General features: G+C 51.0%; 2 protein-coding genes across 3 annotated transcripts in view; one reads left to right on the top strand and one right to left on the bottom strand.

Annotated features, from left to right (window-relative positions):
- Nucleotides 1–12,523, top strand: part of ANKLE2 (ankyrin repeat and LEM domain containing 2) — a 23,469-nt gene extending 10,946 nt beyond the window's left edge. The window contains exons 4-13 of the mRNA XM_045296850.1: nt 291–466; nt 566–754; nt 1,756–1,878; nt 5,062–5,128; nt 5,905–6,077; nt 6,859–6,965; nt 7,795–7,979; nt 9,720–10,302; nt 10,734–10,865; nt 11,304–12,523. Of these exons, the coding sequence (XP_045152785.1) occupies nt 291–466; nt 566–754; nt 1,756–1,878; nt 5,062–5,128; nt 5,905–6,077; nt 6,859–6,965; nt 7,795–7,979; nt 9,720–10,302; nt 10,734–10,865; nt 11,304–11,529 (1,961 nt within the window). The 3' untranslated portion in view covers nt 11,530–12,523. The remainder of the gene's footprint in view (nt 1–290; nt 467–565; nt 755–1,755; nt 1,879–5,061; nt 5,129–5,904; nt 6,078–6,858; nt 6,966–7,794; nt 7,980–9,719; nt 10,303–10,733; nt 10,866–11,303) is intronic.
- Nucleotides 12,524–13,371: 848 nt separating this feature from the next.
- Nucleotides 13,372–20,355, bottom strand: PGAM5 (PGAM family member 5, mitochondrial serine/threonine protein phosphatase). 2 transcript variants are annotated; one of them, XM_004709628.3, is made up of 6 exons: nt 20,150–20,355; nt 18,107–18,285; nt 15,809–15,934; nt 15,624–15,712; nt 15,253–15,386; nt 13,372–14,437 (listed from the first exon to the last, which is right to left on the bottom strand). In XM_004709628.3, the coding sequence occupies exons 1-6, from the start codon at nt 20,338–20,340 to the stop codon at nt 14,287–14,289; spliced, it is 870 nt and encodes a 289-aa protein (XP_004709685.1). In that variant the 5' UTR covers nt 20,341–20,355; the 3' UTR covers nt 13,372–14,286. The 2 variants fall into 2 exon arrangements, with proteins under 2 accessions (XP_004709685.1, XP_004709686.1); XM_004709629.2 differs by having other exon boundaries at nt 15,253–15,383.
- Nucleotides 20,356–20,680: the final 325 nt, after the last annotated feature.

The raw sequence follows: 20,680 nt of genomic DNA, 5'->3' as shown, positions 1-20,680 counted from the left end.
AAAACAAGACAGAGCAAAACCAAGCAACAATATACAACAAAACAGTAACAACAAACCACTGACAAAAAAAACAAAACAAAAACAACACAACAAAGAAAAGCTTGTAGTTCGTTTAAGGATCGTTGGCCAATAGGGGTGTTTTTCAGTCCAGTCTGTTGGGGCACCACGCCCTGGCCCCACAGTCCACCTTCAGCATTCCCTGGGGACCTTGCCGCTCCATTCCCTTGCTTTTCCGCTGCACCCACCCCCATACATCATTCTTTTAATGACAGATGGTTTCTACTCCTCAGATTCAGAAACCGTCAACAAAGAACGTGCTAACAGTTACAAAAATCCCCGGACCCAGGATCTCACAGCCAAACTGCGGAAAGCGGTGGAGAAGGGAGAGACTGGCACCTTTTCTGACCTTGTCTGGAGTAACCCCCGGTATCTCATTGGTTCCGGGGACAATCCCACCATTGTGCAGGTAAGCCTGATGTCGGCGCTGCGTCACGCAGACTGTGTCACTGTGCACACTGTTCTCACGACAGAGGAGAAGAGGCTCAGAAGAGACCATTTCTTGCAGGAAGGCTGTCGGTACAACGTCATGCACGTTGCTGCCAAGGAGAACCAGCCTTCCCTCTGCCAGCTGACCTTGGAAACGCTGGAGAACCCCGAGTTCATGCGGCTCATGTACCCAGATGACGACAAGAGCATGCTGCAGGAACGCATTCACTACATCGTCGACCTCTACCTGAACACACCTGACAAGATGGTGAGTGAGCTCTTGGGAGCTCACTGAGTGAGTGCCGGGTGAAGGAGGGATGTGAGGGGCCGTGGGCTCTGTCTGGGAGCCTAGAGAAAGCCTGCCTCCCTCCTAGCCTTCCAGGCTGCATGTCCCTTACTTCTCAGACAGGGGGCCCCCCAAGTCGGAGGCTGTTCTTCTCACACTGCCTTCTTGTGCTACGTATTCCTGAGAAGAGCACATTGCTTGGCCAGATGACGGTTCCTGACATGTTTGTGCCATTAGAGAGCCTGGCACGATGTTCCTCAGGGCAAGTGCAAGGTGTCAGAAGGGACCCCAGGAAGGGTGTGAAGCCCTTATATATTGCCCATGGGGGAAGGGGCTTGTCCTCTCGCGTCCATCACGCCCAGATTTTGGTGGTGGTGTATTCTCTGTAGGCATGTGTGAGAGTCCACCAACTGGCCAGTCCCTGCTGCCTTCTGGGGGGTGGGGGTGGGGGGCTTGAAACAATGCAGGTGCCCACTGTGACGTCAGGTCTGAGGGCAGCAGGAGTGAGGAGAGTAGTCAGAACATAAAGAGCGGGACTGCCATGCACAGTGCCCAGGGTTCTATGCCAGTCAGTGATTCTGAGATCTCCCAGCAGCCCTGTGAGGCGGTGCCCTTAGCCCCTCTGATTGTGGTGAGGATACTGTTCTGGTGACACCAGGGCTGCTAATTGCAACCTCACCTTACACTGGAAAACACATAGGCCCACATTTTCTTTGACAGCAGCCCAATTTTGTGGCCATTGTTTTATGCTGAATATTGCCTCTGCCTGTTTCTTTCCCATTCGGAGCTCTAGGCCCCAGTGTCGACACTGCTGCAGCCCAGGACGTGCTGTGCCTCCAGCTGGATAAGGAGCACCCGTGCGTGGCAGGGCCTTGGGACTGTGTGGTCCCTGATCTGCTTCTGCAACACCCTTTTGCTAAATGCCTACTTCCACTGTCCAGCAGCCTCGTGACGCAGTGCCCTTCTGCTCCTTCATTCTCTAGGGCTACGACACACCCCTGCATTTCGCCTGCAAGTTTGGTCATGCAGATGTGGTCAATGTCCTCTCTTCCCATCCTTTGATTGTCAAAAACTGTAAGAATAAATATGACAAGACCCCGGAAGACGTAAGTCCCTGTTGGAATGCCGTGGTGGGGTGGATTGAGAAGTGGAAGCGTGTCCCAAACACCCCACTGAGAGTCAGCTCCACTCTGGGCAACCCTGAGGGAGTCAGAACTTGGTCTCTGGATACTTCCAAGACCAAGTTATTTTATGTTTTCAATTTCTTTTGTTGTTGAGACCATGTTTTCAGTAATAGAAAGCATTTTGAGTGAAATTGGGAAATCTTTGTTTATGTGGTAATGTGGGTTTCATTTGTACTAGTGGGACACATACCCCAAGGAGTCGTAGGTGCTGAGGTTGGTGGGATGACATCTGTTTTTCCAGGCCCCACCAGATGGCGACATATATTAAAAATGAGGTGGCAGCCTCCACTAAATCCCAGAGGCAAAAAATGTAGGTGGGCATGTGTAGTATTAAATTTAAAAAATGGCGCTGGGGAGGTGAAGGTGGGGGGCCAGCCCCTACCGCTGATACTCCTATTACTACTACTCGGATTCAGTAATACTACTTCAGGGTTCGGTAATGCACAATTGTACGGTTGAGATATATAAGTATTATGTTAAAATCATCGAGAGCATGAGAGATAATACAATAATACAGTCAGGCATGTTACATGGCAACATTGCTCACCTCAGCCCAGCTTAGTGGTCCACGTGGAGAGAGGGGGAAGGGAAGGAGGGAAAGGGAACAAGGGAGAGGGGGAAGAGAGTCAGGGAGGTCAGAGTCCGAGAGAGAAGTCTGTGTCTTCTATATTGCTGACTCGAGCCTATATAACTTTTGGGGGCATGCCAGCCCACTAATTACAGGTAGAGACATCCGTCACAGGAAGGGGCTGCACTATAGGTTACACAGCAATGAGAGGGTGGTCTAGGGGGGTAGTCTCTGGGTCTCCATAGGAACATTATCAGTAGGGTGCAAACCCCTCCTACAGGAACCAAGCTAATGGCCTTAGGCTCCAGAGAGAGGTAGTCCATTGTCTCCAGCAGCAGGGAGCAGGCCCAGCCCTGCTGTGGTATGAGACAGCAGTCTGGCAGCAAAGTATCTGACTTCCCCCCACAGGCATGTAGTATTAGGTGGGGGGGTTTGGGGGAGGCAGCCCCCCCCACTAATCGTGGGTTTAATTAGCACAATTGTACAGTTGAGATTGAGATATATGTATTATATTAAAGTCATCGAGAGCATGAGCAATAGAAGAGAGAGTCAAACCATGGAGTCAGACAAGATTCATGGTAGGATTGCTCACCTCAGCCCCGCTTGGTGGTCCTCCTGGAGAGAGGGGGAAGGGAAGGAGGATGGGAAAGGGAACAAGGGAGAGAGGACAGGAGAGGAGAGGGGGAAGAGAGGAGGGAGAGGGATCTCTATTGCTAACCCAGGCCTATATACCTTTTGGGGGCATGCAAGCCCCCTAATTACAGGTAGACATACGTCACAAGAAGGGGTTGCACTATAGGTTATACAGCAATGAGAGGGGGTGGTCTAGGGACTTACACACAATCTTAGATTTAGGATGGCAGCTTTAACTTTGGATGTCACAGAGGCAGTTTGACCTGTTCCCTGGCTCAACTGATAGAGACCATTATTGGTAGGGTGTGAACTCCACCTAGAGGAGCCAAGCTAATGGTCGCAGGCCTCGGGGAGAAGTAATCCATTGTCCCCAGCAGCAGGGAGCAGGCCCACCCCTGTGGTGGGGCTGGTCTGGCAGCTATTGCCTTCAGGGATGTCTGTAAGCATCTGGCCTCCCCCCACATGGGCACTACATTGTGCCCTTGTTAGACTGCAGGGTATATATGAAGCTTCCAATAGTTAGTTAAAAAAAATGTAAGGAAAAGGTAATGGGATTTTTCCATTAACTTTGGAAGCTCCCTGCATGTATATTATAATTCAGTTCATTACCGTCATGTTTTGTCCTGGTTTGATCAATTCAGCATTTGGTAAATGGTGCTACTACTCTTCCTTGTGCTGACTGCATTTTCCCTGGACCAGTGGTTTCGAGTGGCCTATCATAGTCTTTTGTCAAGTGCTCCCTCTGGGTACACACCAGCTGACCTGGGCTGAGGGGATGGTAGTGGCGGTGGTGAAATGTTGACGTGTGCACTTGTTTTGTTGCCAGCAGGCAAGGGCCTGGCTGTAACGAGCTGCACCTGTGGAGTGGAGAAAGGCGCAGGGCCACTTGAGAGCCAGGGGCCAGCTTGGTGCCAACCAGGTGCTGGCACTGTTAACCTACCTGTGAGGGTCCGGCCTTGGTGGCTCCTGCCCCTGCCTCTGTAATAGGAGTTCTCTCCTCATCCAATAACAGTACTTTACTTTTAACAGTACCTCACTTTTCCTATTAGTTTAGTGGGGTTTGTCGCAACATAAATTAAAGCCCCATCCTTTTGTCAATCCTTATTGTAATATTGACTGATAAAAGTTCCTCCAACTCAGTCATTTTGACCACCTTGCCATTGATCCATTCCCTGGAGATAGATTTTTTAGTAGTCAAATCAAATGCTAATTATCTGTCAATTGAGTATTAAAAGATTAACATATTAAATTATATTTGTTTGCTGTGCTTAGTTGACTCCTCACCTACTCAGACTCCTGGATACCTTATGTTGGTGGAAAAGTGCAATTGAAAGAGAATGAACTATTTCCACCAAATTTTTGAAGCTCTCAAGTTAAATAGAATTAAGCTTTGCATAATCCTAGCATAAAATGCTAGTTGGTAACCAACTTTAAAACTCTCTGCCTTCCGCCAATCATGAGTCACAGACTTAAAATTTACTTAGTTGCACTCACTGGATATATCGTTCTGGCAGGGCAGAAATGTGCTTGGTGGGAAAGGTTCCGAGGTAGTGAAGCTCATAAAACCAAGGCACTTCCAACCGGTCCATGTACCTGCTGACTCCATGGTGCACTTTCAGATTTTGCTTTCTTTGAGGAAGCTAGGAAATGGAGAGCGGTGTGAGGAGACAAAATAGGACTGACCCGCCAGAGCGTGCTTTGTCCATCCTGTCCCTGAGTCCTTTCCAAAACATCTCAGAAGATGGACGCCAGGGTTCAGCACTCCATTGTGATGCGGACCCTGCCAGCCCAGCAGTGTTCAGGAAGCAGCCCCTTCCTTGCTGAGTTTAACACCTGCCTTCATGAAGTACCGTAATGAGAAAAGGGATCAATGAGACAGTGTGGATGTTCTGTTTATTTGATAGGTAATTTGTGAAAGAAGTAAAAGCAAATCTCTGGAGCTGAAGGAACAGATCAGAGAATATTTACAGGGTAAGTGTTGGCCATCAGCATCCTGAGGTTGAGGCTCATGTTGCGGGGGTCAGCTACCTGAGCTGGGCTGTGTTTGCTGGGGGTCATGGCTCGGGTACAGAGACACCCTGTACCCTGAACTCAGATGGTAAATGTGAAGTGTGGTGTTTTACTTGCTTTGGTTGTCAGCATTGTTTTTTCAAAGATTGTACTTTTATCATGTGAGAAAAGTATGAATAGAAGTAAAGGCATTTAGAAACACTGAACTACATTCACAGCCAGCATAAGCTTTTGTCCCTCCTGTCCGGCCCCTCCCTGCAGTGGTCAGGGATTGGTGAGTGAGGAATGAGGCACCCTCAGGAGCAGTGGGGGAGGTGTCCCCACGGAAACCCTCTAGCCCTTGGCTTTGGACTCTCAGGGCTTCCCGGCAGAGTTGTTGACCTGATCCCAGGCCAGCTTCAAGGACTATGGGTGATTCCAGAACAGGGAAATGGAGGGACCAAGAAAATGTAGCTACTCCATCATTTATTTGAGCTCTCATTCTTTGCTAATCGTGTCTGGGAGCCTGGCCCTTTTCCTCTCTTGACAGGACCGTGGGCCTAGTATGTGACCGGGAAGTGGACAAGTCTGCGGGTCCTGAGAGCTGCAGAGCTTCTGTACCTCTGTATTATCATGAGACTGTTGGCAAAGTCCCCCCCAAAATGACGCGTCTGGTTTCTTAAGCTGCTGCCCAGACACCTGCCATCCACAGGGTGACAGGTCACCATGAACAGGACACTCTGTTATCTCCCCTGCAGGTCACTGCTACGTGCCGCTCCTTCGGGCAGAGGACACGTCTTCTCCAGTGATCGGGGAGCTGTGGTCCTCAGACCAGACAGCTGAGGCGCCACTCACTGGCCGCTTCGGAGGCAGTCCCTGTGACCCCATTCTGACCCTGAGAGCCTTCGCAGGGCCCTTGAGTCCATCCAAGGTGAGTTGTTCTGGGAGCTGCCAGGCCCTCTCCCTGGTGTTCCCACACAACTGCTGAAGCACATGAGGCCCTCCCTCTGGATTTCAGTTCCCCTGAGTTCATCTCCCACTTGCTTCCTGTCCAGCTACTGCAAGTCATTGACATTGCTTCCCTGGGATGTGTCCACACTGCTGCCTCTGGAGTGCTCCCGTCTCCCAGAAGCTCAGATAAACCCTTCAGGTTCTGAATGCCAAACAACAGTAAAAGATAGAGCCCAGCCCCGCCTACCCCTTAGTTGAATGTCACATTTATTGGCATTGTATGTCATCTTTATATTAAAAAATCTTAAGTAATCAAAGATCTGCAGTCCTGTGTCTCCAGAAGCAGTTGGTATGGGTTAGGTGTACACTGGGTTGCATGAATCCTCATGTGTGATGGGAAGAGAGGAGCTGAGATGGTTGAGCTGCTTGGCCCCAGGGGGGTGGGGGGTGATGGTGGTGGTGTTTGTGCTCTGTTCTGCTGGCTTCAGGATCTAGCATGTGCCCTATGGGGGTCCAGCTATGACCCCCACAGCCCAAGCCAGAGTATTTGTAAGGGAGAAAGAAGGGCCCCTTCCTTCGAAGGCACCTTTCTGAAGTTCAGACAGAGTGGAAGGGACATGGTGGCTCCAGGACCAACATGCTGGGTCCTGTAACCTAGAGGAGGAGGAAGGGCTGGCGCTGGGAGACGGGGGGCCGTCTCCACGGTAAAGGCTCCTAGAGGGGTGTGACGGGGATCCTTTGTTTTCCTATGGTCTTTGCAGGCAGAAGAATTCCGCAAACTCTGGAAAACACCACCACGGGAGAAAGCAGGTTTCTTCCATCATGTCCGGAAATCTGATCCAGAAAGAGGCGTGGAAAGAGTGGGAAGGTACAGAAAATATTAAGGAGATAAGCCAGGGCACTGTGTACTAGGGCCTGTACTTACTTGCCTGGTGGCATAACCTCGTTGCTGTAATCTGTGCAACAGCAGTCCCCAAAACAGGTCCAGCGGCATTTTCTTTCCATTGAAACTCAAGGGGCAGTTCCTAGTAGGCTTTGTGCTCACAGCAGGTGGGCAGCTCAGTTAGAGGAATGCTTGCCAAACCTTCAACTGGCCCTGCACCTATAGTGTAGGAATCTGGGATTTTTCGTGTCTATAAAATACTGTACGGGTGGTGTTTCTCAGAAATACAGGAGGCTGCATACCCTCTGAATTAGTGACATGAGAGATGGTCATGCTAGAAACTACTCCTGGAAAAAGGTCCCTTAAAGTGTTATTCTTAGACTCGGGAAGCTGGATCAGCGTGTAAATGTAGGTCGTGCCAGTGAATATGGTAGAGCCTAGCCTCAAAGGAGCCCAGTTTGTTCCCTTGAGGGAACAGCTACAGGGTAAACATTGACCTCTGCCCTTCCCAGCCAAAGCGAGAGTTGGGCTGTAAGCACAGCAGTCTTGCCTCGTCCCTCTCTTCCCAGTCCAGGACTTTGTTTGCCATCCCACCCAAGGCGAGTGAGGAGCTGCTGGGGCTGCAGCCCTGCTGGGAGGAGGGAGACCCAGAGCGTGCAGAGCACAATGCCCCAGCCCCTAGGCAGGGAGGAGCAGGACACAGCCCTGGTGGGAGCTTCTCAGGCAGCTGGGTGGTGCTGCTTTTCATGTAGGCAGTTCTGTGATGTGTCTTTCCTGCTTTTCACACTGACGGATTTTATTTTGTTTGTTGCAGGGACCTAGCGCATGACCTGGGGTACCCCTGGGGCGAATACTGGGAATTCCTGGGCTGTTTTGTTGATCTGTCTTCCCAGGAAGGCCTGCAGAAACTAGAAGAATATCTTACTCAGCAAGGAGTGGAGAAAAAGAGCCAACACGAATCGGGAGAGAACGAGACTCGTGTGCAGAACAAAGCCTCTGGTGAGGGCCCTGAGACTCACGGTGTTCGTGGGCAAAGCTGGCATCACCAGCCAGCAGTACCACCCAGAACCAATATTACCAGCTGGGCTGAGTTGCCAAACTTAATCATCGCTGAACTCCGCTGATTAAGGATCTATGATAGTTGAGTTAGAATTCTAATTTCCCTAGGTAATTTTAAAAATAGTTTCTATATTTGAGTACATCCTGTGTTTTCCAAGAAAAAAAGACAGATGTCATTGAGCAAGGACTTCTAAAGCTTGAACAACACATAGGAGAGGTTAAATTAGACTGCATCAAACTTAAAAGTGACTCTTAAGAGCATCAACAGCATTTACAAAGAAAAAGTGGGCAGCGTTCTTAAACATTAGTAAGGAAAAGACAGAAATGTCCTAGAAACCTGATGGGCAGAAAGGAAAGGAAGTTTTACAAGGAGATAAAAGCTTGCGTGGGAGGAATAAAGCCACTGTCACACATCCAGGCTCAAGGGGACTTTCAGAGCGGTGAGAGGAAGTCCCTTCATAAACCAGGCCTGGGGGGGTGGGGGGGTGGCGGGTGATGTCTCCCTGGAGGGAACAAAACTGGCAGGTCAGTTTTCATTCGGCTTGGCGATGAGATTGAAACCTCACCAGACAGCTGCCCCTCAGGAGAAAGGGGGCTCTGCTCACAGAAAGGTGGCAGCCCCAGAAACTCTCTCTCAGCTCGCTGTGGGAGGGAGCGACCTCGATGGCAGTGGGCCTGACGAAATGTGGTCATGAGGAAAGTAGCTACCAAAGAAAGTCTTGGTAACGGGGTTTAGAAGCTGTCAGTATAGAAATCAGTACAGATAGATTTTACATCTGTGGCTTTCAGTGACGTAGTTGGAGCCCATTGGCCCCGAGGGTCTTTATTCCAGCAAGTAGACTGGAGGGGGTGCTGGAAAGGAAAGTAGTTCAGACGCACCTTCCGGGAGAGCCAGCCTGAAACACCCTGCAGGAACGGTGGCTGAGGAGAGAGGAGCGTCCCTGTCAAGGCCGGGGTAGCAGCTAAGCCAAAAAAGTTGCTCCTATCAGAAAGACTTCTAGGCGGAGATCTTTATGAGATCAGAAAGCCTCATCTTTCCCCCGAGGTGAATTCAAACCACTGCCTTGCCATTGCCTACCCACCCTAACCCACTCCACACACCACCAGGGCCAGAAGTTAGAGGAACTTAAAATGGGCCTGTTCACTCTATAAAGTGACTGTGTCATCTCTAGAGCTGTGTTCCATATCGGGTCGCAGGTTTTAGACTTTATTAAGTTAGCTCCTCAGTTCTAGCAAGATTTCAAAGGTTAAGACCGTACAGAGTGAGCATTGCTTCTCACGTGAAGGCCCTGCGCAGTGCTGCTCTAAAAGCAGGCCTGTGTGGCTCCCACAGCTGGAGAGTAACATGCAGAGTTCCACCTTGAGGGCTGGGTCTCATAGGTCTTTTAGGACCATGCTAGCATCTCACATTACTTCCTCTGTGTCCTCAAATCCAGCAGGTCGGGCTGAAGGTCACCCCTCCCAGGGGTGGGGCGCAGCCTGGACTCACCTGCATGGGAGGCCTCTGCGCCCTATTGCAGAACCTGCCTGCCTCGCAAGTGCCTCTTTCTCAGAAGGCACGGGATAGCGTCCTGGGACTTGCCAGTTTTGACATCAAGCAAAGCCAGTTGCCTGGGCTGCCCGTGGGGGTGCCTCAGTCTGTGGGTCCCAGGACTCAGACCTCCTTTTTGTTGCCCAAAGGTGCCGCTAAGAAGCGCAGCAACTCCATCTCCGTGAGGGCATTTCTAGATGAAGATGAGAATATGAGCTTGGAAGAAATTAAGAATTGGCAAAATGCCGCTCGGAATGCCAACCCACGCCCCACTGGGACCTTTGGAGACTTGAGGCGTGACATACTTCCCATGGGGCAGGATGTACAGCTCACAGACAGCCCGGATCTGAGTAGTCGGCGTGACGGCAGAAATGGCTTCTGCGGTGCCCCGAGTCAGGCTAGGCCCTGCAGGGGGAAGGACCCGGTGCCCCTTGCTGGGGAGGACTCCTTCCTGTCACCCGTCTCCAGCTTAACTGTCAGATTTGACCAACTGAATCTTCAAAATCTGGGAAGTGACTTTTGTAAGACACCAGGTGACAAAGAAACTGAAAATGAGATCACCCTGACTCCGAGAGTGGACTCTGTGGGAGGTGGCTCGTCAGAAACTACTTTTGCTGCCCTCGAGCTGGGGAATAACCCAATGAGGACAGAAGAGGTGGCAGCTGAGGTTGCCCACATGTCCCCGGATCCCAGTGGGCCTGGACACAAGGCCACCAGTCTCTTCCTGCTCGGGTAGGAGGGTGATGCTCCCTGGGGAGGTTGGAGGGGTGTTTGTCGTACCACTTTGACTGGCTTGTCCTCTTAGTCCTGCCAGCTCTCATAATAGCTAACGGCATGGCGTCTTGAGGAGGGGACCTTGACATTCCCAGGGCCCTGCTCAGTTCCGGCGATGTGAAGCCCCACCCTGTTCCCGGTGCCCTCTGTCAGTCTCATTGAGCCCTCAGCTGCCCTGGCTTCCAGCCCCCTCTTCCAGATCAGCTGGCCCTTGGCACCCCTGAGTATAATTGACTAGACTGGTTACACCAGTGGCCCCAGAACCTCATGCATTGGTGGCATGCCCCTCGGTCCATTGTCCACCACCGTGTCACTGCTGTGCTTGTGTCCCCAGCAGGGATGCTGGTTAGAGCTGTTCTTACTCTTTTTCCTTCTGTTATGCACTCTAGGGAAAAGCCTTCGAAGCTGGACCGAGACGTGCTGGCTGCCCTAGAGTGTGCGGATGTCGACCCTCGACAGTACCCAGCCATCCTCAGGTGGAAGGGGGCCGTGCTGGCCTACTCGCCTTCAGACAGAAAGAGGTATGGAGCTAGCAGGGCAGCTGTCTCCATTTACCCCACTGGCTGAGCCCCTCTGCCCAGTGCAGGTCCGCCTGGCAGCTGGGCTTGTGTGGGACCCTGACTCCCAGGGGGCTGTGGACAGAACAGAGGTCCTCACAGATAGCCACCGGGTAGCAGGTGGAATCCACAGGGAGTCCTGCTCACCATTTCACTTTCCAATACTGGACCATGGAAAGGCTGCTGGTGACAGATTCCCCCTGGGATCCACCCACAACCCAGGTCCCCTTCCTTTGCTGCTGCTCTGCCTGCTCACTGCCAGCTCTGCACCGCCCAACTCCTCGCCACCTCGCCCTCACCACCCCCCACCCCCCTCACCCATTAGCTCCTCACCCTCCAGCTCCTATTGTTTGCTTTCAGAGGTACACAGTCCTGATAACCCGCCTCTCTTGGTTTCCCTAGTTGGCCAAGCCCTGCGTTGAAAGGGAAGTTCAAGCCTCAGCAGCTGGATCTCAGTTCTGCCCACAGCTACAGTTCAGGACAATGTGGAGGACCTGCTGCTGGCAGCCCAGGGAGGCCTAGTGTCCAACCATACTTGCCTGGCATAGGCAGCCCTGGGCGGTACAGCCCGGTAAACGGGGGCCGCCTCCGCAGGATGGCACGCCTGGCTGAGCTGGCAGCCCTGTAAGCTCAAGTGCTCTTTGTATTATGAGAAGGTGAGTTTGTTCACTGCTAGGTAACTCACAGAGGAATACTAATTTATTGATCCTCATTTTGAGGGTAAAAGCTTAGAAAATAAAACGTTCTGTACTCAGTTCAAAGTTCTGAAACATTTGGGAGAAGTTGAAAGTGACCTCATGAAACGTGACCTGGAAAATGTCACTATGGTAACGGCAGACTTTTCTGCTATCAGTTCTGTTTTTGAGAGTGATGGAGAATAGAGGCTTGACACAGCCTCCCCGAGAACACTGCACATGGCAGGAAAACCCTGTCTTGGTTTGCCGACTGTCCCAGCGGGCCAGGCAGGTCGAGGCAGTGGCTGGGAAGAAAGCTTGCTTCTTGGACCTGCAGCAGCATTTTCACATAGGTGACTAAGAACATTCAAGTCGACTGGGACCTCGACCCTTAGTTTTCTGCTGAAGAACTCAACCGCTCCTGCCGGTGACAAGCTGTCCAGCAGATGTCTTCACCACCACCGCAGCCCCCAGTTCACTCCAGTCACCTGCAGTGGCTCCCGTGTAGCATTTTTGCTGGGATCCACTGAAGGTAAAAGTGGAGAGGCATTTTTGCTGGGATTCGTCTGAGCCTCTCAACCTTTCCCCAGGAAGGGCAGTCCGCAGGGCGCCTGAGACACAGACAGGCCTCCGGTGTTCTCCAGCGGGTCTTCTTCAACGGATTGTTCCAATTGCAGTGTTGGGTTCAAAAGTTGTCAAGCTTTTGCTAACTTCAGTGCCTTTTGTAAATCATTTGGAATTTCCCTGTATATACTTTTTGAGAATATACGAAGTAGACATATGAAATTCTTTTCCTTTGTTAAGTATTAATTGAAATATGTTTTCTCTCACGATGGACAGGTAGAATCTCTAGAATCAATTCTGATGTTCTATTATTCACAGACCTGTTTTACTTGAAATCCTATGTAGTGTCATATTTAGATGGTAATTAAAATAGCCCTCCATTTATCTGCAGACCCACCTGTAGGGGGAATAAGGGGGTGGGGGAGTGGCTCCTAAACACAGATTAAGTGATCAGAGCCAACCCTCAGACTCTGAGGGAGGTGAATTGCTATTTGCCTAGTACGTACATTGTACTTCAGGAGTGTGCAAACACGACACCGTTTCATATACGGAACCTATCTGTTGGGAATACTAAAGAATGACTGTCATTGTTGCCTTACTTTCTTGGTCAGCTGACCATCACCTTTCCATGTCTTGGACTGCCTTTGACCACTTGTTTTTACAAGCTGTACAGACATGGGGAAAAAACCCATCCATGCAAGAACTAGTCTGTTGAACAGACTAAGCACATTACTTTCACCACCACGCAGTGGTCATTCACAGCTTTTGTGTTCTCGCCCACCTGTGCTTGGAGAGAATATGCCCTTTCTAGTCATGTCCTCGGCAGTATTCTGATGGACAAAGTACACTCTGCTGCAGTGGGGGAGGGCAGGATCAGCTGCCCTTTGTTTACTCCATGAATTCTATGTCGTGGATCTAACACGGTCCTCTTTGCTGGCAGTGGGGCTGTCTGCAAAAGAGCCTCCGTAATAATTTCTGCTTGTTCCCAGAGCCTTTCACAGCGTTCAGGTCAGTGTAATAAAAAATGTGAGGGGCACTCACTTTCTACGACACAACTCCTCTACGACAGTACTTGTTCCTGACTGGGCAGTCGGTGACACCTGGCCTGTCCTACACCGAGACCCCCTTTCACAGCATGGCTGTTGGGCACACATGCCAGCTCAGCACAAGGACGCAGAGAAACCGCTCCGGCAGAACGTCAGTGTCACACAGCTGCTGTTTACACCAATAAGCAAAGGAAAAGAAAATTTTATTTCCAAAGTTGACAGATAAATAGATCAAATAGTCCAATTAGTTGCATGATTCAGAAAATCCCCACCACTATATAGAAATTGTAGCCTTCCTAATTTAACGATATTTGGGACGGGTCGTGTCTAAGTATCTTAACCACTTTATAAACAAAAGGTTAACAACCAGAGGCAAACGACAAAGGCGAAGCCTGCAGTCCTAAGTATTAAAATACAGTTTGTTGCACATGATCTTCCTGTCACCAAGCCAGCGTTCAATGCTACCACGCTGAGAGTGTGGCACCCTGGTCAGTGCATGGGTCCTCACACCCTGAAGGTCTGAGAGACCAGGTACATTCTGACCTACCCATCCACTTCAGGGATCTGCAGCCCTGGTTCTGACTTTCAAAGCAAGATCTGAGATGAAGGGACACATGATTTTTATAAGTGAAGAGCAAGTATAGAGTGACGTGAGCCATGATGAGCGCAGGGGCTACCACCACTGCTCAGCGGTCTGGCCCTTCTGATGTCCCTGCGTGCCTCAGGGCCATGGCTGGTGCTGTCAAAATGGAAGACCCTTGGGTTTGTGGGGTATGCGTGTCTGCAGTGAGGACAGCTGCCAGTCCTCGTACAAACCCACGACAGTCCAGCGTCTGCTGTCTGGGAAACTAGCCCACCTCCCACCAGAGTGTCTCAAGTTATGGGAAGGGGACACCGGGCTGCCTGTCTGGGATTAACGATCCTTGCTCATCCCAGGCCAAAGGCAAGTACTAGAACACATCACTGCAGACAGTATTCCTGTTCTGCAGGAAAATGCAGCTGCCAAGTAGCCTGGGGGTAAGGAGATGCATGTGGTCATGGTATCCTGAGAATGGGGACAGCAGTGTCTGGTGGCTGCCTGGGGTGCCCATGGCTTATCCCTCAGGACCGGGTGATCTTGTTGGGAGGCATGAACCCTGTGTCCCCAAGGGTCCTCAGTGCAACCCTGCCATTGGGTCGGATAACCAGGTGGGTGATGCTGCCATTGTTGAGAGAGAGTCGGAGCCAGCCTTCGGGTGGAAACTGCAAGGCTCTGGAAGAGAAATTTGCATGTGAATGAGCAGTGAGCCCACTGTTCTTCATCACTCTTCCTACCATCCACGGCTGGAGAATGCAGTAGGGGTCCTGCCAAAGCTAACAGCTACCCCAAGGTAAGGCCTCTGTCTTGGGCAAGGATAGCATGGGTCAAGTCCCTACATTTTAAGCAAAGGAATTCTCTAAAGAGCTGGCTAGAGCAATTTGAACAACAAAATCATCAATATTGTACTAGTTTATAAACCCAAAGACTAAAATAACCGTGAGCCCATGCTGACAGAAAAATGCATGGAAGGAAAGGGCAGCTCACTGTCAAACTTAAGTTTCCTTGAATAAACAGGAGAAGGGTATGCCACACAGGCCCGAGAGCACATGCTGATATAGCCGAGGAGAAACAAAGTTTCATTGTGAGGAAGCCAGCAGACACCCTTACCTGGGGGATCCTCCCTAGATCAGCACAGCATCTTCCTATCAGAAATACACAATTCCCAGAAAACACCAGCCTACAACTCATCACAAGTGGTCAGTGATGTGAGGAACAGCCAAGGGCCCTCCTGACTGGTGGAGCCGCAGGTGAAGCAAGGCAGAATAGCACAGCTGGACCCAGCCCAGCCCTTAAAGAGACGGGGAGACACTCAAATAGTGTGTCAACAGTAATCTACTATGGACTACAGGTATACACGCAAGCAATCTGCATGGTCTTTGTCATTTTTCTTTAAGTCTGCACCTCTAAAACTAAGTCAGCAGCCAAAGGGTTCAGACAGGTGTGGGTGGCTCTACCTCCCCGAGCACGTAGAGGCCTGGTGCCCTCACCTGCACACAATGTAGCGGATGACATTGGCATGGCATATGAAGATCTCATAACTGTCTTCTTCCTGCCTGGCATCCGCCCGGTGGATGTAGTTCCGGAATGCGGCCTCAATTCGGGCCCCGTCCTCATAATACTGCTGGGGGCAAAAGAGGGGATCTTAAGTATGCGAGGCGATGGCAACATGGACACCTCTTAGGGCCGGTCGTGAAAGGAGTTGGACGTGCCAATCTCACAGCAGCCATTAAGAAGAAAGATGGTAAACTCCAGGGATGGAGAGCCCTGGGAGAAAGCAGGCAAGGGGGCCACTTGGGTAGGGAAATGGGGATGTGGCCGGGGGTAGGGGAACTCTCCCATGTTGGGCTAGGGCTTTTACCACAGCTTCTGGCTTCCAGTGGGTCACGGGTGGGTCAGGCTCAATGGGGGCGCCTTCCCTGAGCAGGTCTGTGCTGACTCTGCACACCCCTGAAGAGAAGCACAGTGAGACCCCGGAGGGTTGGTAGGCATCCTGGGCAGAATCTCCTGGTCCCTGCCCGAGCACATGCATGGTGGTGGACTCACCTGGCAGGTGCTTGCTGATGATGTCTGTTGTTTCTGTAGCTCGAGTCATGGAGGAATGTATGATTTTGTCAAACTTCAACCCCAGGCTTGCTAGTCGGAGACCAGTTAGTTCAGCCTGTTCACGACCTTCATAATAAAATATACTTTAGGATTACGTGTGTCTGGATTCCCTCTATAAGACACCGTGGTGGAGCTGTGGGTTAAACACCAGGCCACTGAGGCCAGCAGTTCAAACCCACAAGCAGTTCCTGAGAAAGATGAGGTGGCCTGTGTCCATGAAGAGTCGCAGCCTTGGAGGAAGCATTCTGGAGTTCTGCTCTGTCCTGTGAGGTCTATATGAGTCAGAAAGGAGGGCCGCAGGCTGTTTGGGTTTGAATCCTCCCTCTTCCATGTTTATTCCAAACACATTTAAGCCCAGATTGAGCACCTGCCACCATTCTGGGAAGGGGGTACAAGACAGGCAAGTGCCTGGCCTTGTGAGACAGGCATTCATGAGTGGAAAAAACCAGCAAGACCACCTGGGCTTCTCTGAACCCTCACACCAGGAAAAGGTGTTGGACTCCACCAACAGCAATGACCCTTTAAACCTGCGTGGAGACCTATTTATGCATATCACTCCTGTCCAATGTCTTCAACACCAAGCTTAAACGCCCACCATTAACTCACCAATGAAGCAGTCTTACAGATTTTAATACATAAACATCTTAAGATCTCAGCTTGACTAAGTAGATAAGGGAAGCAAGGACAAACGTCTTTTTCTCAAATAGGTTTTGGAACCTAAAAATTAAAGGTAATAAAAACCTATTGCTTCCTGGTTTCAAAGCCTACTTTGAGCATAATGGAATCACATTTGAGGAGAAAGAGACTGGCTGGAGAACAAGTACCCATGTACTACTTGAAGTTTTTAAAGCAAACCTCTGTATCCAACCTCATCACAGGTAAGATTTTATCCTAGGTGCTTTTGTTTTTTTTTACATGCCTGTCGTTAAGTCAGAATTAAGGTGCACTAATAATTACAAGAGGAGCCTTAATGGCATTGTGGGTTACATGTTGGGCTGCTAACCACAAGGTCAGCAGTTCAAAGCCACCAAAAAAACATGAGGCTTTCTACATCAATAAAGAATTAATCTGATGCAGATGGACATTGAGCCTCAACTCAAATACTCCCTTAACACAAGAACACTTTGTTCTAACAATCCTGCATTCTGTGATGCTCACCTTCCCCACATGATCACTGAAGAAAAGACAAAATGGGTGCATAAGCAAATGTGGTGAAGAAAGCTGATGGTGCCCAGGTATCAAAGTGGTCTTAAAGGCTTGAAGATAAACAAGGGGCCATCTAGCTGAGAAGCAACAGAGCCCACATGGAAGAAGCACACCAGCCTATGTGATCATGAGGTGTTGATGGGACCAGGTATCAGGCATCAAGACCCAGAATAAAACCAAACCCAAAGTGAACTGGGGGTGGGGAATGGAGTGGAGACCCAATGCCCATCTGTAGACAATTGGACATCCCCTCACAGAGGGGTCACAGGGAAGAGATGAGCCAGTCAGGGTGCAGTATAGCACCGATGAAACACAACTTTCCTCTAGTTCTCTGGTGCTTCCTTCACCCCACTATCATGACCTCAATTCTACCTTACAACTCAGATTAGACCAGAACATGCACACTGCTACAGATAAGAGCCCGAAACACAGGGGATCCAGGATAGATAAACCCCTCAGGGCCAACAAGGAGAGTACAGATACCAGGAGGATTAGGGGAGGGTGGGGGGAGAAAGAGGAAATCGATCAAAAGGATCAACCTAGGACCCCCTCCCGGGGAGATGAATAACAGAAAAGTGGGTGCGGGACGAAGGAGGACAATGTAAGATATGGAAAAAATATAACTTATTAAGGGTTCGTGAGGGAGGGTAGGCGGGGGAGGAAAGGGGAAGAAATGGAGAGCAGTCATCAGTGGCTCAAGTGGGAAGAGAATGCCTTGAAGATGGCGGCGGTCTATGTGCAAACGTGCTTGACACACTGGAGGAATGGATGGATTGTGACAAGAGATGTAAGAGTCCCCAATAAAAGTATTTTTTTTTAAATTCTGAGAAACCCACAGGGGCAGTTCTACTCTATCCTATAGGGTCGCTATGAGTGAGAATTGACTCGATGGCAGTGAGTTTGTGTTTCTGAGCTGTTACAACACTTGAGTCTAGGAAGATACATCCCAGACACAGATTTCAGGCAGCATAGGGCCCAGAGGGCATCCCTATGGGGTTATAGGTAGGTCTGTCTAAGCTCCTGTCCACATACCCAATGGAGTGAGGGTCCGGTCCTTCTCCAGGGAGCCATCCACGTGGTACTGGGAGTGCCTGATGAGGAAGATGTGCCTCGTAGCCTTGGCTTTGCAGTGGTCCAGCCTGGATGCCAGTTCTTCTTCTCCGGACTCCACATTCCTTTTCCGGACGTTGACAAGAGACACTGGTTCCCGCCTAACGTTCAAATGTAAGATGAACACCTCTGCTGACTTGTTTCTAAGTCACTCTGGAGTCTTTCTGACAAAGCAGACATTCAGATTTTCAGAGCCCAGGGTGGAGTCCAGGCCCTCAGCATTCTATCCCAACCACCTAGCAATGTCTCTGCCTACAGCCCAGGCACATTTTGTCTCCTGCTGCACATCCCCTTACTCAACCATCCCTTATGTTCTAGGAAGTACAGCTGAATAAATCAGCAAGCTAAGCCTCTCCTCTGTGCAACTTCCATTCTAGTTCACTTGAGAAGACAAGACAATGTCAAACTCAAAAGAAGCACACTCCCACCTAGTCCATCCTGACTCATAGCAAGCCCTCAATGGCAGAGCCCTGTAAGGTTTCCAAGGTTGTCAGTCTTTATGGAAGCAGACTGCCTCATCTTTCTTAGCTAATGGGTTCAACCCTTTCAGATAGCAGTCTAACACCCATGGTGTCACTAGCACGAAGACAATGTCAAGTCGGAGTTTCATGGTGTGCAGTTAACCACAAGGTGTCAGCAGTTCCAATCCACTGGACACTGCATGGGAGAAAGCTGAGCCCGTCTGCTTCCACGAAGAATGTTTCTCAGACACCCAACAGGGCAGTTCAGTTCCACTCCGTCCTCTGCAACTTAGAAACCAACTCACTGGCAATAGGTAAACATGCTGGTTCAATACTTGGGTGACAAATATACTCCATCTGTGTGAGATGTTGGCAGAAAGAGCTAGGTGTGGGGCATATAGAAATTCTCTGTGCTAACCTCACAACTTCTCTGTAAATGTAATGCTGTTTAAAATAAAAAGGCTTAGAGGGAAAAAGTTAAAAATGAAAATACAGAGGAAGTTCCTGATACAATTCCCCCTAGCAATAAATACTGGTTCTGTGTCCCTTCTCCAAGCATTAAATCTCAAACACGGTAAGAATTTAGGACTGGGTAGAAACAGTCCACACCAACTACCCTGCCTCTACAGCAGTGCTGGTTCAACAAAAATGCACTGCAACCGACTTAATTTAAAAGCTCCAGGAGCCACATTAAAAAGGTAAGACTTCAGTGATGTCTCTTATCTAATAATAATCCATTATATCTGGCAACTAGCAATACCGACACCTGCTAGCCAGGTCCCTGCAGAGAACTGATATTCTTGCACCTATAGTCCTCCAATTGGTCCCCTCTCCGGGTACTGGGACGGCTAGGAAAGGACAGAACCCTTGCCCTGCATGCAGGGGACTGGCCAATGCACCCTCAGGCACAGCTAACACCAGGCTCGGAAGCAGCTTGCCTGTTGCTATTCCGAATATTCCGTGGAGCTTCCACCCCAGGGACTAGAAGAAACGCCTGGCAAACTACTTCCGGAAGCCGCTCAGTGGCAATCCAAAGGCTCGCACGGTCCCACTGTATCACTGCCATGTACTGGGCCGGCTCAGGCGAACAGGAGTGCCTTGTAAAGAAAGCCCTGCCAACCGCCCCGGCTAGTGTCCTGCTTCGAGTGCTGCCATCTAACTCGCGGTTTTGAGGCAAGGATCTGATTCATTAGCGGGGATCCGATCCATTCTCCAAGTGCTCTGGAGAACGTCCCCAAGTCAGGTCTTGCTTTCCCCTTCTTTCGGTGAGGAGTACAAAGCCACTCGACGCCGGTCGGCCTGCCCCTCGCGCTGACGCTCACGACAAGCCACAAAGGAAGACAGTTCAGAGGAAGCACCGCTGCACTGGGCAGCGGGAAGAGTTGAGCCGATTCCGGAACCAATCCCTGGCCGCACCAGAACCCTGGGATCTACAAACGCCCTCGCGGGGTGAGGTCCCATCTCCATCGCCGCGCCCGGCGGCCCAAGCCCCGCGCCCACCTACCTGTCCCAGTTGGGGTCCCAGACGCCGGGCGGGGGACGCACGCCCACCGCCCACCCGGGCGGCTCGGCTGCCCGTGTCTCCGCGTCTCCGCCCGCCCGCGGCTTCCCTACGGCCACGGCCGAGAAGAGCACTGCCGCCGAGCCCCCGGCCAGCCCGCAGGCCGCCAGCTGCAGCGCTTGCCGGAACGCCATGCCGCTCCGCTCCCGCGCGCAGCTACGCCGAGGGCCAACGGACGCGGACGGCACGCCGCCAGGGACACCCTTCCGCGTGCCCTTCGCTTCCGGCGGACGTGCCGGAAGTCCTGCCCCTCGTGCCCTGGGGGTCTTCCTGCGACGGGAAGCGTGGGCGTCTGGGCTGGTGTGGAAGTCCCTGGGCAGGGCGCGGCTCGCCTTCACAGTGCCCCTTCGCAGGCTCTCGGCGTGAGCAGGGATGGGGCGGGGCGGGGGGAAGACCCTGCAGCCGGCCGCGGCCACAGCGCGCCGCAGAGAAGTGAGTTTCCCAGCGCACCGCGAAGCGGGGCTTACCCTGTAC

The sequence above is a fragment of the Echinops telfairi genome, unplaced genomic scaffold (assembly GCF_000313985.2).
Source record: "Echinops telfairi isolate 266 unplaced genomic scaffold, ASM31398v2 ScPeMD7_7412;HRSCAF=8450, whole genome shotgun sequence".
NCBI classification, from domain to species: Eukaryota; Metazoa; Chordata; class Mammalia; order Afrosoricida; family Tenrecidae; genus Echinops; species Echinops telfairi.
This window is presented reverse-complemented; position numbering and strand designations above follow the sequence as displayed.

Excerpts from the sequence above, each read along its gene's own strand:
- PGAM5 (XM_004709628.3), bottom strand. The coding sequence starts at position 20,340 with ATGGCGTTCCGGCAAGCGCTGCAGCTGGCGGCCTGCGGGCTGGCCGGG. Across the intron at positions 15,713-15,808 it reads CATCAGCAAGCACCTGCCAG|GGGTGTGCAGAGTCAGCACA; the intron begins GTGAGTCCACCA and ends GCTTCTCTTCAG. Across the intron at positions 15,387-15,623 it reads ACTGGAAGCCAGAAGCTGTG|CAGTATTATGAGGACGGGGC; the intron begins GTAAAAGCCCTA and ends TTTTGCCCCCAG.